This window comes from Mus pahari, chromosome 8, assembly GCF_900095145.1.
Source record: "Mus pahari chromosome 8, PAHARI_EIJ_v1.1, whole genome shotgun sequence".
Taxonomy (NCBI): Eukaryota; Metazoa; Chordata; class Mammalia; order Rodentia; family Muridae; genus Mus; species Mus pahari.
The window spans coordinates 81,966,507-81,985,010 of NC_034597.1; the positions used below are offsets into that span (position 1 = coordinate 81,966,507).

The following is an 18,504-nucleotide window of genomic DNA, read 5'->3' on the forward strand; positions in this document are numbered from 1 at the left end:
AAATGGAAACCCCAGAGTTGTTTTGATTTGTATTTCCCTGATTAGTAAAGACTTTGAATATTTCTTTAAGTGATTCTCAGACATTCATGATACCTCTCTCTGTTAAGAAATCTCTGTTTAGCTCTTTACGCCAGTCTTAAGGGTTAGTTGGGTTGTTGGTGCCTAACTTATTATCTTCTTTATAAATTTTAGATACTACCCCTCTGTCAGATGTAGGGTTGATGAAGATTTTCCCCATCTTTAGGCTGCTGTTTGGTTCTATTGGCACCACCTGAAAGAAGATTTGCAGTTTTATGAGGTTCCATTATCAATTGTTGATCTTAGAGTCTGAATCATTGGTCTTCTACTCAGTAATTTGTCTCCTGTACCAATGCATTCAAGGGTATTTTCCACTTTCTCTTCTATGAGATTTATTCTATTCTGTTTTATGTTGAGGTCCTTGATCAGATTAGATTAAAATTTTGAGTAGGGTGATAAATATGGATCTATTTGCATTCTTCCAAATGAAGACATCCAGTTAGACCAGCACCCTTTGTTGAATATGCTGTTCTTTTTTCACTGTATTGTTTTGGCTTCTTTTTCAAAAAGCAAGTGTCCAGATGTGTATGTGTTTTTTCCTTGTAGCAGGAATGACATGGCCACCTCTATGCAAATGCTGGGGGCTGCACAGTCACAAAAGCATCTCCTGCAGGGCGACCTAATTGAGGACTTCCTGAGAGACCAGGGATTGCTGGTGCAGACAATGTCAGGCAATCAGAAATTGTTGTTTAGAAGAAATGCTTTCTTGGGACCAATGCAGGGCATGGATGGAGGGTATTAAAGGAGTTTACAGCAGTGCTCAGAGAGCTTGCTGCTGGTGTTTCTTTCTTGCTCCTGGAGTCAGTGTCATTGACTCTGTGCCACCTCACCTCCAACCCTGAAGGACAGGTAAGGTTGGACATCGAACAATCCAGGGCACACACAATAATTCCTGGATCTTTGATTCTATTCAATTGATCAAGTTGTCTGTTTCTGTACCAATACCATGCAGTTTTTCTACTACTGCCCTGTAGTACACATTGAGGTCAGGGATAGTGATTCTCCTGAAGTTTTTGGTTTTGTTTTGTTTTGTTTTTGTTTTTGTTTTTGTTTTTATTGTTCATGATGGTTTTGGCTATCCTGGGTTCTTGTGTTTCCATTGAAGTTGAGAATTACTCTTTCAAGGTCTATAAAAATTTGTTTTGGAATTTTAATGGGGGTTGCATTGAATCTGTAGGTTGCTTTTGGTTAAGTTGGCCATTTCCACAATGCTAATCCTCTTATGTCCAGTTTGCGAGACTCCCCGACAGACTACCAGGGACCACAACTCCAATGTAATCACACAAGAGTCTTGATTTGAGTTCAGACTCTGGTCATAACCCTCTCTGCACAGCAGGTTAGGAAAGTGATGCTCAGGTCTAGGGGCTTAGAGTTTATATAGGGAAAAAATATAAACTGGAGCCTTCAAGCCTTGCCATTACATGATTAGATAAACGGGTAAAGGAATGCTAACCTTCAAACTGACATCTCTTTTTTCAGACCACAGGGAGAGACTACACATCTAAAAAGGTAGATCTTGTCCTGGGAATGATTTATTTTACTTTTTTCCCCTTTAACTTATCTTGTTATTGTGACCAGTTTTTCTTGTTGTTGTAAGTTGGCCACAGCTGTTATGTCTATTTTGGACTGCTGGGATCACTTTGTGGTCTCTTTCCCAGAGCCCAAGGGTGGGACCATATCTCTCCAATGATGGCAGCTTTCTCCAAGGACAGCAGCTTAAAGTAGAGTTTAGAGGACAAGATGGAATCTGTTGTGCTTTTTGCTTCTTCAATCCTACATTTCCATAAACATGTTAGATCTTTCTATCTTATGATGCCTTCTTCAATTTCTTTCTTCAGGGACTTTTCATATAGATCTTTCACTTGCTTAGAATTACACCAAGATATATTCTTCATAGCTACTGTTACTGTAAAGGCAGCTACTTCCCTAATTTCTTCCTTGGCCCACTTATCATTTTTATACAGGACTAATGATTTCTTTGAATTAATTTTGTATCCAACTACTTTGCCAAAGGTGTTTATCAGATGTAGAAAGTTTTCTGGTAGAACTTTTTGGGTTGCTAATATTTACTTATTATCAATATCTTCTGGAAATATTGATACTTTAACTACTGTTTTTCTAATTTGTATCCACTTGATCTCCTTTAGTTTTCCGATTGCTTTGTCTAGAACTTCAAGTAATACTTTGATTTTATAGGAAGAGTGTGGGCTCCCTTGTCTTGTCCCTGACTTTAGAGGAATTGCTTTAAATTTCTCTACATTCAGTTTGATATTGGATATTAGCATGCTGTGTATTGTTTTGATTATGTTCAGACATGTTCCTTCAATCCCAGATCTCTCTAATACTTTTAATATGAAGTGGTGTTGAATTTTGTCACTGGCTTTTTCATCATCTTATGGGATGATCATGCATTTTTTTTCTTTCAGTTTGTGTATATGGTAGATTATGTTGATGGATTTTCATATCTTGTACCATCATTACATTCTTTGAAAAGAAGCCTACTTGATTAGGATCATGATGTATGATATTTCTGCTGTGTTACTGTATTCAACTTGTGAGTATTTTATTGAGTATTTTTGCATCAATATTCATAAGAGAAATGGATCTGAAGTTCTCTTTCTTTGTTGAGTCTTTGTGTGGTTTAGGTATGAAGCTGAATGTGACTTCATGGAATGAATTTGGCAGTATTCCATTGTTCCTATTTTGTGGATTAGCTTGAGAAGTATTGGTATTAGGTCTTCTTTGAAAGTGTAATATAATTCTGCCCTAAAACCATCTGGCCCTGAACAGTTGTTGTTGTTGTTGTTGTTGTTGTTGTTTTGGTTGGGAGACTTAATAATTGCTTCTATTTCATTAGGGGTGATAGGGCCAAATAAATAGTTTAGTGATCTTGACTTAACTTAGAGAAGTGGTATCTGTCTAGAAAATCGTGCATCTCATGATTTTCCAATTTTGTAGAGTACAGGCTTCTGAAGTAAGACCTAATGGGTATTCTTAACTTCCTTAGGTTTCTGTTTTTCCTTCTTGTGACTTCTGTAGGCTTGAATTTATAAACATAGCTTAAATTATATATATATATATATATATATATATATATATATATATATATATATATGATGTCTTATTTCTCCATTTGTTGTGATTGATAGATTTGCTGTGTTTATATCTCTGGTCTCTTAGAGTTTGTAGAACATTTTCCATGGCTCTTCTGGCTTTTAGTGTATCCATTGATTTATCAGGTCTTATTCTAAAGATATGCTTTTATATGTTATTCTATCTTTTTCCCCATGAAGGTTTTAATTTTTTTCTTTGTTTTGTACATTTGATATTAAGATTAGCATGAGCTGAAGGGATTTTCTTTTCTGGTCCAATCTATTTAGTGTACTAATTGCATGCTTCTTGAATCTTAATAGGTACCTCCTTCTTTATGTTAAAGAAAATTTCTTCTAAAATATTTTCTATGCCTTTGACCAGGGTTTCTTTCCCCTCCTATTCATATTACTTGTAGATTTAATGTTTCATCATGCCAGAGATTTCCTGGATGTTTTGTGTCAGATTTTTTTCTTTGACGAATGTATCTAGCTTTTATTTTGTTATCAATGCTTAAGATTCTCTCTTCCACAACTTGTATTTTGTTCCTGGCTCTTGCCACTGAAGTTGCTTTTTTGAATCTCCAAATTTAAAACTTTCGTATTTCCCTCAGTATTTTCCTTTTGTAATTATCCAAGTGAAAACTTCCATGTATCCAACAGTTTTTATTAATCTCCTTCCATTGTTTATATTTTCATAAGTTTCTTTAAGGGATTTATTAATTTCCTAGTTAAGGACTTTTTGATATTTTTTCCTGCCATTGTTGGGTGTGTGCTTTCTGACATCTGTTTTTCCTAATTCTGTGTTTTCTTAATTCTTTCTGAGTTTTCTTAATTCTGTTGCCATCTCTGGTTCTGAGGAGACTGTGATTGCTATGTGTTGTCTTGCATGAAATTCTTCTGCAATCCTGATAAGTATGGCCACTAAAGATTCCAGGAAAAATGAGTTTCTAAGCTTTGGAGACAACACTTTGGAATGAAGAAAGCTAGGAATGAGGAGCTGAGGGGGGTTCACTGGAGGGTGGAAAGCAGGGTGTTCCATTTTACTCTGCTTGGTTCCCTAGGAATGGTGACAGAGAGTAAGGATAGGGCATAGCAGGGATTCTGCTACATAACTGGGGATGAGACAGGGATATTGGACAAGGTGGACTGGAACAAGAGGAAAAGATCTGTAGTTAACTTACCTGCTTCCTAAACAGGAATAGACTATTATTGTTTCAAGGGTATGGAATTAGACTAGTACAAAGCTATAAGTTGGAGTGGAGAAGTTAGAAGGGGAAAATATATGTCATCCTTGGGAGATAGGGGTAAGGGAAAAAGGGAAGCCTCTGTTTGTGGAATGTTGTAAAATTAGTGATGTAACAAAGAGATTGTACTTGAAGGAAAGGAGGGAGGTATGAAGATCTGCAGTTGACTTTCCTGGTTTTAGTAGTCTGAGAGTTCTCAGGGAGCATGTCCTGTTGTTTGAGGATAACACACACAATGACTGATGCAAAGAAATTTGGAGGGAAAAATCTATGTTGTTGCCAAGAGATGAGAGCAGAGAGGAAAGGGAGCCCACAGTAGGTTTGCTACATAGCTGAGTATATGATTAGAGCACTGAAATTGAAGGAGCAAAGAAAAAGGTAATGTGCAGTTAGCATTCCTCCTTCCTGGGTCAGGGTGGCCTTCAGGTTCCTAGGGAGCAAAACAAACTTCTTACTGCAAGCAATTTCTAAGAGTTGCTTATATAGTCCTTGTATTATAAATGAGGTGTAGTTTAAAATGGCAGCTGCTTTCAATTTAACCTTCTGTACAGAAGAGATGGTCACAAATCACTGATACTTGCTAGTCTGTGGATGAAAAACAATGGCTAAAAGACGGAAAGCTGAAAATACATCGTTTAGTGTTTAAGAATAGATGATAGTGGTATCAAGATAACAAAATGTTGATTTTTTTGAATATTTACAATATGTATTTTTAGTGAACTGAATGTGAATTAGAAAGAATTATGACAAACATATTTTAGTAGTATAAAATTATAGATTAATACTGAAGGACTAGTTATTTTTGTCTAAGCACTGACTTTTTGGTATTACAGACACACACACACACACACACACACACACACACACACACACACACACATATGCACATTATCATTATCAAAACTTGTGTAAAGAGAAAAAATATATAAAACATTTACTATGTATTCACTATGCCTTTAAGAATGTTGGGCAAATTTTAAAGTACTCTCTCTGACAAGAACCAATGAAAGAGATTTCTTTAGGGAGGGAAGATGAACTCTACTGGAAACAAAACAGAACAATGAAACATTTTCTATGCTCACAATTCCATTCTTCCTTTTCAGAGTTGAGTTTGCCCTCATGCAAAGTAGCACACTGTAGCCACATTAAAATTGAGATCACAAAGCATCCTTTTCATCCCTCACTGCCAAAGCTTCTCACTAATAATAATTAGCCACTGTTGGCTTCCTGCCAGCAATTTAATAAATACTGAAACAGCTTAGCGCCTCAGCTGCATTCCTAGCTACAGCTAGGGGAAGATGGGATCCTGAATGAGATTTGCTGAATAGCATGAGTGCAGCAAAGCTACTCAGTTGGCTATTAATGAATGGCCACTCTGTATGCATATTTTATGTTGTGTGTGTAAAAATGAGTATTAATTAGGTCACATTTAGTCTTATGAACCTTAGTTCTGTAGCTGACTCTCAATGCTGATAAAAGATAGCAACTGTATTTTCCACATTATCTAGGTATGCTTCCATAGTTAATTTATTGTTATTTTGAAGAAAAGGATAATTCTTAACATTCAGTGTCTACACAGTACAGTAAAATGAATGCTTTTGAAAAACATCTCATTGTTAAGATTTTATTGAATGAGTCAATTCTTCAGCTTCGTTTATGATGTCTGCTCAGCTGGAATTGGGAACACTTTGAGGGTGGTATGAAAATTTCCTGGAATGTATGATGGGGAACCTTGTGAGAACCCCTAGCAATGGAGCATAGAGAGTCTAAACAAGCCATCTTCTGTACCCCGTCAACACTTCTAGTTGTAGGACTGGATTATATGTGGTTGAGCTGTTGACTGAAGGTGCTCCGTGGAAATTTGAAAACAATCAGGCTGATGATAGGGGAGAGGGTCTCTCTCTGAAAACTCACAGTTGGACCTTATTATCAAGTACAGCATCAACACAGGGCATAGACCGTTAGGGAGGTCAAACTGGTGCCTACATGGAGCCACCACCCCTACATTCTAGTCTCCTTCCAGCTGGCACCAGTTGAAGGCTATGGAAAAAAGAAACCTCCACCAGTACCCCATAAACCTTAATCTACAATGTGTTCTGCCTGCAAGATGTGCTAGGGTAATGGTGTCTTAGAACTTGTGGGAGAGTCTCCAATCAGTGTCTGGTTTAACTTAAGGTTCATGTCACAAGAAGGAGCCTATGTTTTGTGTGTTGGTTTGAATAGGCCACATAGACTCATGTATTTGAATGCTTGGTCAACAGCCAGTGGCAGTGTTAGGAAGTATTGCCTTGTTGCAGTAGGTGTGGCCCAATTGGATAAAGTGTGTCACTGGGGAAATAGGCTTTGAGGTCTCAGAAGTTCAAGCCAGGCCTGAAGTCTCTCAGTCTCCTCCTGTTATCTGTGGATGCAGATGTAGAACTCTCAGCTCCTTCTCCAGCATCATGTCTACCTGTGTGTCACCATACTTCTCACCATGATAATAATGGATCAAACCTACAAAACTATAAGCCATTCATAAATTAAATGTTTTCTTTATAGGAGTTGCCTTGATCATGTTGTCTTTTCACAGAAATAAAAACACTTACTGAGACAGAAGTTGGCATCAGAAACTGGGTTACTGCTGTGATAGGCCTGACAATATTTTTGTTTGAAGGAATGTGAATCTTGGTACTTTGGTTTATGAATGAAGTGAACTGCTTTAAGCATGGTTTAAAGAGCCAGACTAGTAGGCTGATAGAATTCAATGTTGCTTAGGGAGATTGGAACTGTGTCATCCTAGATCAGAAGTTACAGAAAAGAGTTTTAGTATGTGGAAAAGAGACTGTTCTTGTGATATTTTGGGAAAGAGTGTGGCTTATTTTGGCCCTTCTCAGAAAAGCCTTCCTCAGGCTAAAGTGAAGAATTTTGTATTAATTCTATTAGAAGCAGAAATCTCAAAAGAGTGTTATAGACTCTGTCCTATGGTTATACCTATTCACTCTTATAAAAATCTAAAATTAAAAGGAGCAAGGAAAGTAAGGTAAAATATAAAATGACCAATTTGAGATAAAAGGGACACCAAGAAATAGAATTAATCTAAGTCCTGTGTTAAAGAGATAAAATTTTAAAGAAAAACTAGATGTTAAATGGAGTAATGGCTGTGGTAACCCCAGGGAAAGAGCCCACTCAGGTAATCTTCCAATTTATTAAAATGAATTAAAGAAAAGGAAAAGAGACTTAAAGTGAAAAGGAATTAAAGAAAATTTAGGAACAGATGTGGTGGCCTACACCTTTAATCTCACTCCTTGGAAAACAGAGTCTGGCAGTTCTCTGAATCTGAGTCCTGGCCTCAGAGCAAGTGCCAGGGTATCCAAGCTTAGGCAGTGAAGATAACCATAGATAACAGAAAAACTGGTGAGGATGTATTCGAATGAGGAGGCCATGTCACAGTCTCCGCAAGCAGCAAAAAATGGCAGCTTTAGCTATGCGGCTTTAGAGTCAAGGATAGAAAAATGAGGCTATGTAATTTCCCTGCATGACTAAGGAAAGCCACTGAGGTCAGGTGTGTATCACGGGTGTCCATGACTGGAGGTCCAGAGAGACTAATGTTTGAAGCTGTAATGTTGAGGCTTGGATTGAATTGGAAATCTCGAGATGTTGGAGGTGCCAGAGCCCTGAGTTACCTGTGGAGGAAAGCGGCTAACAGGGAGTGAAACCAGGCGAAGAGAGAGGAGATTTAGTAGTCATCAAAGCTGAAAGGGGTTGGAGATCTGAAGAGCATTTTGACATCAGACATGGAGAATGCAGAGTTTGGAATTTCCCCAGCTGGTTTTAGGGCTTGCTTTGGTCCAGGCTTTCTTCACTAGGTTCCCTTCTGGAATGGTAATGTATATCCTGTGCCATTATATGTTGTAAGTATGCTATCTGCTTTCATTGTGATTTTACAAGGGATTAAAATTAAAAAGTTGAATGAATGACAGAGAAGACTTTGAACTTTGGACTTCTATGCCAATTTGAGAGCGATATAGACTATTGGACTTTTGCAGTTGGATTGAGTACATTTCTGCATTATGGTGTAGCTACAAGTCTACAGGGGCCAGGAGTAGACTGTGGTAGCTTGAGTAGGCATGGTCTCCATAGACTCCTGTGTTTGCATGCTTGACCCATAGGGAGTGGCAGCATTAGGAGATATGTCCTTGTTGGAGTAGGTATGGCCTTATTGGAGAAAGTGTGTTCACATGGAGGCTGGCTTTGGGCCTTCTATACTCAGGTTATGATGTGGGTGACTAACAGTCTCCATGTGAAGATATCTTGATATTTGCAGATCAAGCTGTAGAACACTTAGCTCCTCCAGAACCATGTCTGCCTACATGTTGTCAAGTTTCTCGCTATGATAATAAAGGACAAAATCTCAGAAACTGTTAGCCTGCTTCAAATCAAACATTATCCTTTATAAGTATTGTAATAGCCATGGTGTTTCTTCTCAGAAATAGAAACCCTAAGATACCCTACACTTCCTGGGAGACTAGGAAAAGGAGACTGGAAAGCCAAGAGAGCTATGGTAGATCCAAACACAACTGGTAAAAACTAAAACAAAATATAAAAACAACAAAGTCAGTAAAATTATCCCTAATGATATTCTGCTATACTCATAGATAAGTACCTTGACTCTTTGTCATCAGAAAGACTTCCTCCGGAAGCAAATGGCAGTATGTACATAGAGTCTACATTTGAAATCTCCATCAAGAAACCCCAGGGAAGAGGGGAACAGGGCAGACTACATGAATCAGAGGGAATGGAGAGCATGGCCCTGAATAAACAAAGCAGGGATCGTATGGGGTCTCACAGACTGAATGAACAAGCAAGGTGTCTGCATGGGTCCTCCACATATATGTGATTACTATTGGCTTAGTGGTTTTGTGGTATGGAACAAACTCCCAACTGTGGGGAAAATAATATCTTTGACTCTTTTGCCTGGTCTTCAGACTCTTTTTCCTCTTATTGAATCACATTGTCCAGCCTTCTTATGAGGACTTTTGCCTATCTTATTGTATCTTATTTTGTTCTATCGGACTGTTGTCTCTTGGAGTATTGTTCTTTCATGAAGGAAATGGAAGAAGGCTAAACCTTGGAGAAAGGAAAGGTAGGAAAGGAGAAGCTGAAAAGAGAGGAGGTAAAACTGTGGTCAGGATGGATTCTATGAGAAAAGAATCTATTTTCAATAAAATAAATAAAAATAAAAATGTTCACAGAGCAGATAACTTAATGTCTTGATAAGTATGGATCTTATTGCACATGTTTGAAGAAATATTGCAGGTACCAAACAATAGAATTTCTTTTCAAAGTTTCAAATTGGTTCCAAAAAAGGACCTTTTTATGTATGGAAAAAAACCTTTAAATCTTAATTGTTTTCTATTCATACTCCTTAGATCAGGGTGGAATGATTTAGTTGATTTCCAAAAAGTAAATAAATGAATAAAGAAATAGACTTTGAAGATTATAGTTCCCCCACCCAAAGTGCCTGTGTGTGTTCGTGTGTGTGTGTGTGTGTGTGTGTGTGTTTACATGCATGTATGTATTCATCTAGTCACTCTGTTTTCGGGTGAACAAACCAGAAGTAATAGTGTACTTAAAATCAGTGAATGAATAGATCTGGTTTAATCAAAGGTTGGATAATTATGGAACATACAACTGGTGGTACAAGCTGAAGTCTCTGACCCTTGTTTTTTATTTATAGATGCTGAATGATCTCTAAGGAAAGAATCAAAATTCTTTATCCAGATTGCCACTCCAACTCGAAACAAATATCATCAACTATTATATGGAAAAAATGAAAACATGACATATATTTGAAAGTATCTTAGTAAGTCCATTGCATAGGGTTCTATGCTTTCATGTCTAGAAATAAAACAAAATAAGATAATAAAATAAAATAAAATAAAACTTTGTCCTTACTTACATATCTATAAATAAAATAAAATGAAATAAAATAAAACTTTGTCTATTGCAGGGTGGGGAGAGGGTATAAGTGGCTTTGGGGATAGCATTTGAAATGTAAATGAATAAAATATCTAATAAAAAATGCCTTAAAAAAACTGTGTCCATCAAATTAGTGGGTTATCCCAGTTTCTGATTTAGTTTATGACTACAAATCATGGGTTAGATGAACTAATTTACTCTTTGAATTTACTTAGAAAATCATTTCACATACTACCAGAAAATCTGAAAATTTCATTTGAAGTCATATTTTCACTGTATAAGTCTTGCAAATCCCTAAGTCCTCCGTGAGTTATAAGTTACACAGAAGTTTTATTAACATATTCTTATCCAAACAGTAGAATGGAGATAAATAATTAATTTGGATCTTGAGCAAGAATAAACACAACACAATCAGTAATTCAGAACATTTATTGCAAGAGCTGAATAATTGTAAATAACGTAGAACTGGCAAAGCAGTAACAAGGATAATTGTTTAGATATTTATTTTGTCAAAGTCATCAAACACCCCTCACAAACCGACAAAAATGACTTCAATAAGCAATGCACCCCTACCCATTATTTTCCATTATACTGTGGAAAAATGTGAACTGCTATTTACAAAGTAACTTTATTTTTGGTAAGAACAAATTAACTATCGGATTAGCGATTTTTTTTAACTTTTTTCTTTTTTTTTTAACTTTTAAATTGATGGTGAACCGTGGCGTTAATATAACTTTCACTCCTTTCAATAAAGACATTTTGTTGCATGCTATTTATTTGTTTAAATCATCTGTCATGCCTTAACAAAAAACCTCCTAAGAATGTTCAAATTTGGATTTGTTTGCACGTGCAACTGAGATCTTATTAACATTATCTGTCACTCCCTTGGTTTGACCCAAGTGACAAAATGCTGGTACCTGCCAGGCATTGACCAACTATGATAACAAACAGTTAAACAGCAATAATTAGAGATTTATCCCTTTATTTTCCCCAACTACCTACCTGGAGAATGTTCTGTTACATCATGAAGGCACAACACATTAAATATTTTGTGGCTATGGTCTAATAACACTTGTGTTACAACAACAGTATTGTATATGAGGATCAACACAAACTCTGTCATTTCAACAAAGTTGGAGACACACATTTGCCCAATTGAAACTATTTTTGAGTAATGATTTTTTCTTCAATATATACTGATTTTAATACATTAGTTTTGAAAGAGTAACAAGTACATAATATTATATCACATTTGATGGATAACACATTCCCATCACTTTCTCACTTAATGGTACTAATTAAGTCATTTTTAATTTTGCCTACTTTGAATATAAGGATGTCAAAAAGAGGTTCTGAATTTCCAAGAGTTTGCAGAAGTATCTGTCTGCTGCTATTGTTGTTTGAAGTTTTCATATTTTCTTTTGTCTTTATATTTTTACAGAGTTCTAACATTCTAAGTTATTGTAGAAGAAGCAATATTTCAGAACCATTTTAAAACACAAATATTTAAGATTCTTTGAACAATGTGTGCCAAGACAGACTACTAACGCAGAAACACCTCACTGAAAGAAACAACAAAAATAAGAAGAAAGAGGGCAGTTGAGAAAAGGAAAGAAGCAACCATCAACACAGAATTATGCTACAACATTTTTAGGTGAGTGCTATAAGTACACAAAATTGTTAATAATAGCTTGCTTCTATTTACAAATACTTTAACACTGATTGACTTACAAGTGTCCACTAACGGTGTTAACAGCACAATAGGTTTAATGCTTATCTTTTAAAGTTTTGTTTGAAGTATAATGTCAAGTATAGAGGTCCCAGCATAAATCAAAGACAAAAAGAGCACAAATTTCTAACTGGATATGTTTTGTCAGTCACTCTAATCCGTGGAACTTTCTTACTCTCCAAATGCATATTCTATTGTTCATAGCAGCAGTCCAGGGTCAAAAGGAAATGCAGTAATAAAAATAAATTGCACAATGGAGAGATCTCTGGAGAGTTTAATCAATTCTAGTAAAGAACATCATCACATGGCTAGTAGAACTATTTTCTCTCTTATGTTGCAAAGCATTTTATCCTCCATCGTGCTAACACAAAGTTATGAGTATTCCCTACTATAAGGGGCATAGTTGTAGAGATCTATCGAATACATAAAGCTCCAACACACAGTATTAGCATGTCTGTTTAGATTAAAGGTATTAGGTCCCATACAGCTTCATCTTAAAGTTGGTGCTCCTTAGGACTCTCAATCATGCCTCCTGCTTGCTTATAGGACTTCAGATTTGCCAGAGGAATGTCTGCCATGTGGCCGCCATTGTTGAAATGGCCTTCATTGGAGCCATACTGCTTACGGTCATTGAATTGGTTCCTGTTGGTGTCTTCTTTCCACGCTCTTGTCAGGGTGTGCCCGTTCACAAGCTTGTCTTTCTTGATCCATTCTTTCTGGGGTGCAAAGGTTGACAGAGGAGATTTAGGGTGTTGGTATGGACCCAAGCCAGGAGGCATCCAGCAATTATCAGAGTGACCCAAAACCAGACACTCTTGAGTGCACATCTCTGTAGCTTCAGCTAACCCACGGGGACCCAGAGGTCCATCTGTAGAGGACAAGAGACAGAGAAAAGAAGAAATTGGTTAAAATTCTCCTTCAAAATATTTTCAGAGTGAAAATTAGAGTGCTGATTTTATCTTTGCCTGAAATAAACCATTCAGACATATTAAACTCCATATTCAGACATATTGTTTTAGATGAACACAGAGAACACAGCAGCAAATACATTGATTGTTACCAATTTAAAAATGTGTTTTATATTCTTTCACCCTTCTCCTGATATCCAAATGCATAGAATGACAAAAAGACACATATGGACAAACAGAGAGATCTGATCTTGATTAATCCTATGGCATATGAATCATTACCGATTTATATATTAAAATTCATGGGGATATGCGTAAATTTATAAGTATGAAACACTGATATTATCAATTAGAATATGTAAATTACACAATGCACAGAAACAAATATCAAATATAGTACTTGAAAAACAGTGCCATAAAACCAGAATGCTAGAAATAGTTTCATGGATACAGTTTCTTTTACATTGTGACTGCTATTTTATTTATGTGAAGTCAAATGAAAAATAAATTTTAAAAACTTTTTATAGAACTAAATGTTTGTTTCCATAGCCTTCTTGACTAAATATAAGACAGCTACAACTAATCATTTGTAATTATTCTAAAACATGAGTAAATATAAGCATAAAGGCAAATTAACTGATAACAGAGTTTGGCTTTTAGTTCCTTACCTAGTTTCTAGATGTATAACATATATAATCAAAAATAAGTTTGATATGGTAATACCGTTTTATAATTTCAGCTACACTAGCATCAAAATGTTTGAACCTAGCACTTGCAATATAGTCAGACCACACATGTAAATAAGTACGAGAGACAGAATCAACAAACGTAGATTAAAGGCAAGCATTCAAACAAGAACTTTGAGGCTAAATTGCTAACTGAATTACATAAATCATAATATTAAAGGGGAAATTTCATCATTATATCATTTTTACTTTTTTATCAGGAATTGTAATAAAGCATATACTTTGACCTGTATTTTATAAGTAAATTCTCAATTGTTAAAAAAGAAAGAAAGGAATCACGACCAATAATGAAAAATAGGGGTCAAATATTTAAGGAACAAGATAGTCTGTATGTGTGTGTGTATGTGTGTGTGTGTGTTTAACTGGTAAATTTTTCATTCTATGGTCAAGAGATAAATTAACTTTTGAAAAGTAGGAATCAATTTTTGGAAAGATGTTAAACGGACAGGTAATACTTAGGTATGAAACATTTTGAAAGTAGAGAGTCAACTTAGCCTAATGATAACCCTTGCAGTCACCACAAATGGCAGATAGAAACAAGAAACTCAGGAGTTAAAGCTTAGCCTGGGCTATAGGAGAAAAATGCTTTAAAAGTGAAATCAGAAACTAAATAGGAAAACAAAAACAGGGATCACTAAGAATAAAGATTAAAACTTATCTGTGTGATGCCTAGAGAGCAATTAAAGTAACAAGACATATAATTAAGTATTTGCTAAATTTATCTTAACACTGTTATTTTATTTATTTATTTATTTATTTATTTATTATTTTATTTATTTATTTATTTATTTTCGAGACAGGGTTTCACTGTGTAGCTCTGGCTGCCCTGGAACTCACTTTGTAGACCAGGCTGGCCTTGAACTCAGAAATCCGCCTGCCTCTGCCTTCCAAGTGCTGGGATTAAAGGCGTGTGCCACCACACCTGGTTGTTATTTTATTTTAAATGTCCCACATTTGGACTACCTTGATGCTCTTCTGATTACCTTTCACATGTGATAAACTACTTGCTGAAATGGTAGCACCTGATGGTAAAGACTAAGTTACCAACTCACAGGACACATCACTGAACAAGTAGGAGATAGGAGCTAAACACCATGGCTGATAGCACTATTTCAAACAAACATACATCTGGTCATATTTCTAGATTTAAAAATCTGTTCTGAGAATGACCTTCAAATTTGTTCCCATACGACCTGTGTTCTCACCTCCTCAAAAGCAAACAATTTTATTGTGTTTAAACAGACATTCATTACTTTAAAGTCTAACTCTCTCCCTCTCTCTCTCTCTCTCTCTCTCTCTAACCTAGCCACACTTTCAAAGTTTAAACTAATTTCTCACTTTTATGTTGGCTGTGGTGTGCTTAGTGACTCTATATCCACAGAGCTAACACATTTTACTTAAACCAAAGCCTGCTTCTTGCAATAGGATCATGAGCCTGCAGCTGCCTTTTGCCTGGCCTGTTTTCATTTAATTACTGGCTCCTTCAAGGGTCATTTCTGTTCCACATTCCCCAAGCAAATTTTCCAGGACCTCAGTGATCCGTCTGTAATAGGTACCTTAAAAGTTTCACACATCCTTGTTTTTAGAGACTAGCAAAATTTCAGACCACACTCCTTGTGTTTTTACACTAGTGTCTCAGGAAGGGGGTTTGTACATATATGACTTTGAATTTTTGTTTTGCCCCAACCCACTGAAATATCCACTGGTGGGGAAAAAAAAAAAAAAGACATGGCAGTTCAGTTTTCAGCTTCCCTTGCAATGCTAAGCAATTAGCAGCAGTTCATAGTGATGATCTATGAACAATGCTAATTGTTAATTAAAATTTTATGAGGTTGAAAATGTTCTGAGAATTATTAAAGATATCCTTCGCTTAAAGGCAGACCTTAAGTAATTAGGATAAAAGATGCTGATTCCACAAACCACTCACCAAAAGCTCCCGAACAGCAGTCTTTGCCTTAGCAATACTCTGTGACAGTTAATAAATGAATTATTTAACTTCTGTTAAATGTATTCACTCCTGGAGATCAATGGAGATAAACTAGTGAATCACAAGTTTGATGTGTAACATATCTCCGAGTCAGCACAGCAAACTTTAACCTTTACTTTTACAGTTTCATTAATTGGATACATTTTTCTTTTCTTGAAGTTTCCTCAGAAATGTCAATAGAATTAAGTTTTCATTGAACCCTTAAGAGGAAAGCCTACAAGTTTATTTTTAAATTTGCCTTATTCAATACACTGTGTCTATAATTATACGTGAAATTTAAGTTTGACACATTGATTCCCTTTTACGGAGTACAGTGATTTTTCTCTTAGAATCAATGGTTATTATTCTGTAGAAATCTGCTGAACACGAGCTACACAAGGCACTGTAAGAGGTACCTGCAATAGAGCAGTTAAATGGTAAATATCATCAGTAACCTCACAGAGGAGCTTCCATCTACCCTGGCTGTAATTGACTTTAGAGTTGTCTTCTGAAAGGTTAGAAAACAATGCCAGTGTGAAAGAAAGGAGAACAGTTAATGGATTAAGGGTTAAGGGATGGGCATCTCTTTACAGAGTACCAGGGTGACTTTTAATTGTCATTCTATAGTTCCTAAGATTCCCTAAGATCCTGGGAGTTCTTCTTAAAGTTAATTGATTGATTAGGACATTTTGAGCCTTTTTTTTTTTTTTTTTTTTTGTATATTATGCAGTCCTTAGCTTTCAAAACAGTGATACTTTTCACTAAATAATATAAATTGTTCTCCCGGAATTTAATCAGGTATGTTGCCTTCTTATAAATGAACTTGAAGGACCTGATAAAGATTATGAATTCAACTGTAGAACTTTTGTAATTTCTTCAGTAACTCTTAAGTTAACGATCTGTTATGAAGCCGGACACATCACTTGCAGAGATGTTAGGCAGATTTTTTATTTTTGCTACAGTTCTCATAAAGAAGGATCTAGACTGAGACATACAAAGAGTTAACCTGGAACCAGGGTACCAAGGACTAGCACTCCTTGAGTGACACCTGTGGATAGTTAGATGACTTTAACTAAGCTATGTTATGAAGCCTGCACTGGCCTGGAACTCACTTCACAGACAAGGACAAGGCTGCCTTCAAAACTGTGAGGGATTCTTCTCTGTCTGTCTCCTAAGTCCAGTGATTAAAGATGTATACTAACACACCAACTGAGAAGAAACCCAAGCTGATCTTAAATTCCTGATTTGATCCCCCAGCCTCCTCCTCTTTAGCATTTGTCTTCTGGTGTGGCAGAGCTGTCGATCCATTGACCTGTACTCAATTATTTTGCTTAAGGTTTTCTACTATTAACCCACTGAAGAAAATCTAAAGTTTTTTGTTCTGATTTCCTCCCTTCAATATTCTTTCTATAATAAAATTTCAGGAAAATAAATACTCTGAGCCCTTTATTTTAAGTTCATTTTAGTGTCTGTAGAAGACAGTACAACATTTAGTAGTTTTATTAGCTTATTTCTGCCCTCAGGTTCGTTTTTTTCTTTCCTTATAAAATTTTTGCTTGTAATCCATGTAGAATAGCAAATGATTTATCTTTTTATAGATTAATGTGAATATACTTTTTATAGTTTGTATAAGTTGGAAGCAAGCTGAGAAAAAATGTCATAAGTATATTCCTTGATAGATTTGATACATCCCTATTATATACTTCAGTCTTGTGAGTTTTTTTGGGGGGATGTTACTGTGAAAATCATCATGGCTAATTTGTTTATAATCTAAACATGGTAAAAATAAATAACTTGCAAAAGAACTGTATTCAGAACTGAAAGGAACATTGACCCTTGGGCAAACTCCCATTATACCTTTGTACTTCACACATACTTCCTCTATGCTAGAGCTGTACTTAAATGAATGTCAAATGGGGAATATGAGTTATTACTGTGCTCTGATGCAAAGCATGCTACAAAAATCTCCACCTTGGTGTCACTGCAACTCAGATTTTGTGTGAAAAAGTACAACACAGCAACAAGATGAACAGGAAAAAGCAGGAGATGAAATTAGAAAATTTGAGTACTAATTTCCTGTCACACCCAAGGATCCAGTCAATAATAGGGAAAGGTGTTCTTTATTATTGTTTATATTTTCTGGCTGGAAAGATAAGTCACTTGGTTACATTTTGCTGTACGAAGGCTTGAATTCAATCTCCAGGAGCTATGTATAACTGCTGGATGCTTGTGATCCCAACGGTGAGTAGGCAGACACACATGGATGTTTGGGGAGTTGGAAGGCCAGCTTGCCTAGCCTAAAGGGCAATCTCTAAGACACACAGAGATTCTTTCTCAGAAATAGTGGACAGTGACTGCATCATTTCTCTGGATTGACCTCTGGCTTCTATATGCATATGCATGTGCACACACATAAATGCAAACATACACCTTCACATACACATATACATACAAAATACAACAATATGTTTGTTCTGTAATACCTTCAGTTATTTTTCATGTTGTCATTCTAGCAGAAATGTGGAATTTCAACCTGTGGCCCATGGGCTACAGGTAACTTAATAGTTATGAATGCAGCTCACCACAAATACTTTTGTAACTTTCATTCATTCTTTCTTTCTGCCTTTTCCTTCTTTCCTTCATTCCTGCTTTCTTTTTTCTTTCTTTATTTCCTCCTGCCTTTTTTTCCTTCCTTCCTTCCTTCCTTCCTTCCTTCCCTCCTTCCTTCCTTCCCTCCTTCCTTCCTTCCCTCCTTCCCTCCCTCCCTCCCTCCCTCCCTCCCT

General features: G+C 36.2%; 1 protein-coding gene across 3 annotated transcripts in view; it reads right to left on the bottom strand.

The window, feature by feature from the left end:
• Nucleotides 1-10,782: 10,782 nt before the first annotated feature.
• Nucleotides 10,783-18,504, bottom strand: part of Pcdh9 (protocadherin 9) — an 877,954-nt gene continuing 870,232 nt past the window's right edge. For 2 of the 3 annotated variants that reach the window (XM_021203967.2, XM_021203966.2), the window contains one exon: nt 10,783-12,969. In XM_021203967.2, the coding sequence (XP_021059626.1) occupies nt 12,596-12,969 (374 nt within the window). In that variant the 3' untranslated portion in view covers nt 10,783-12,595. The remainder of the gene's footprint in view (nt 12,970-18,504) is intronic. The other variant, XM_021203965.2, reaches the window with a different exon arrangement.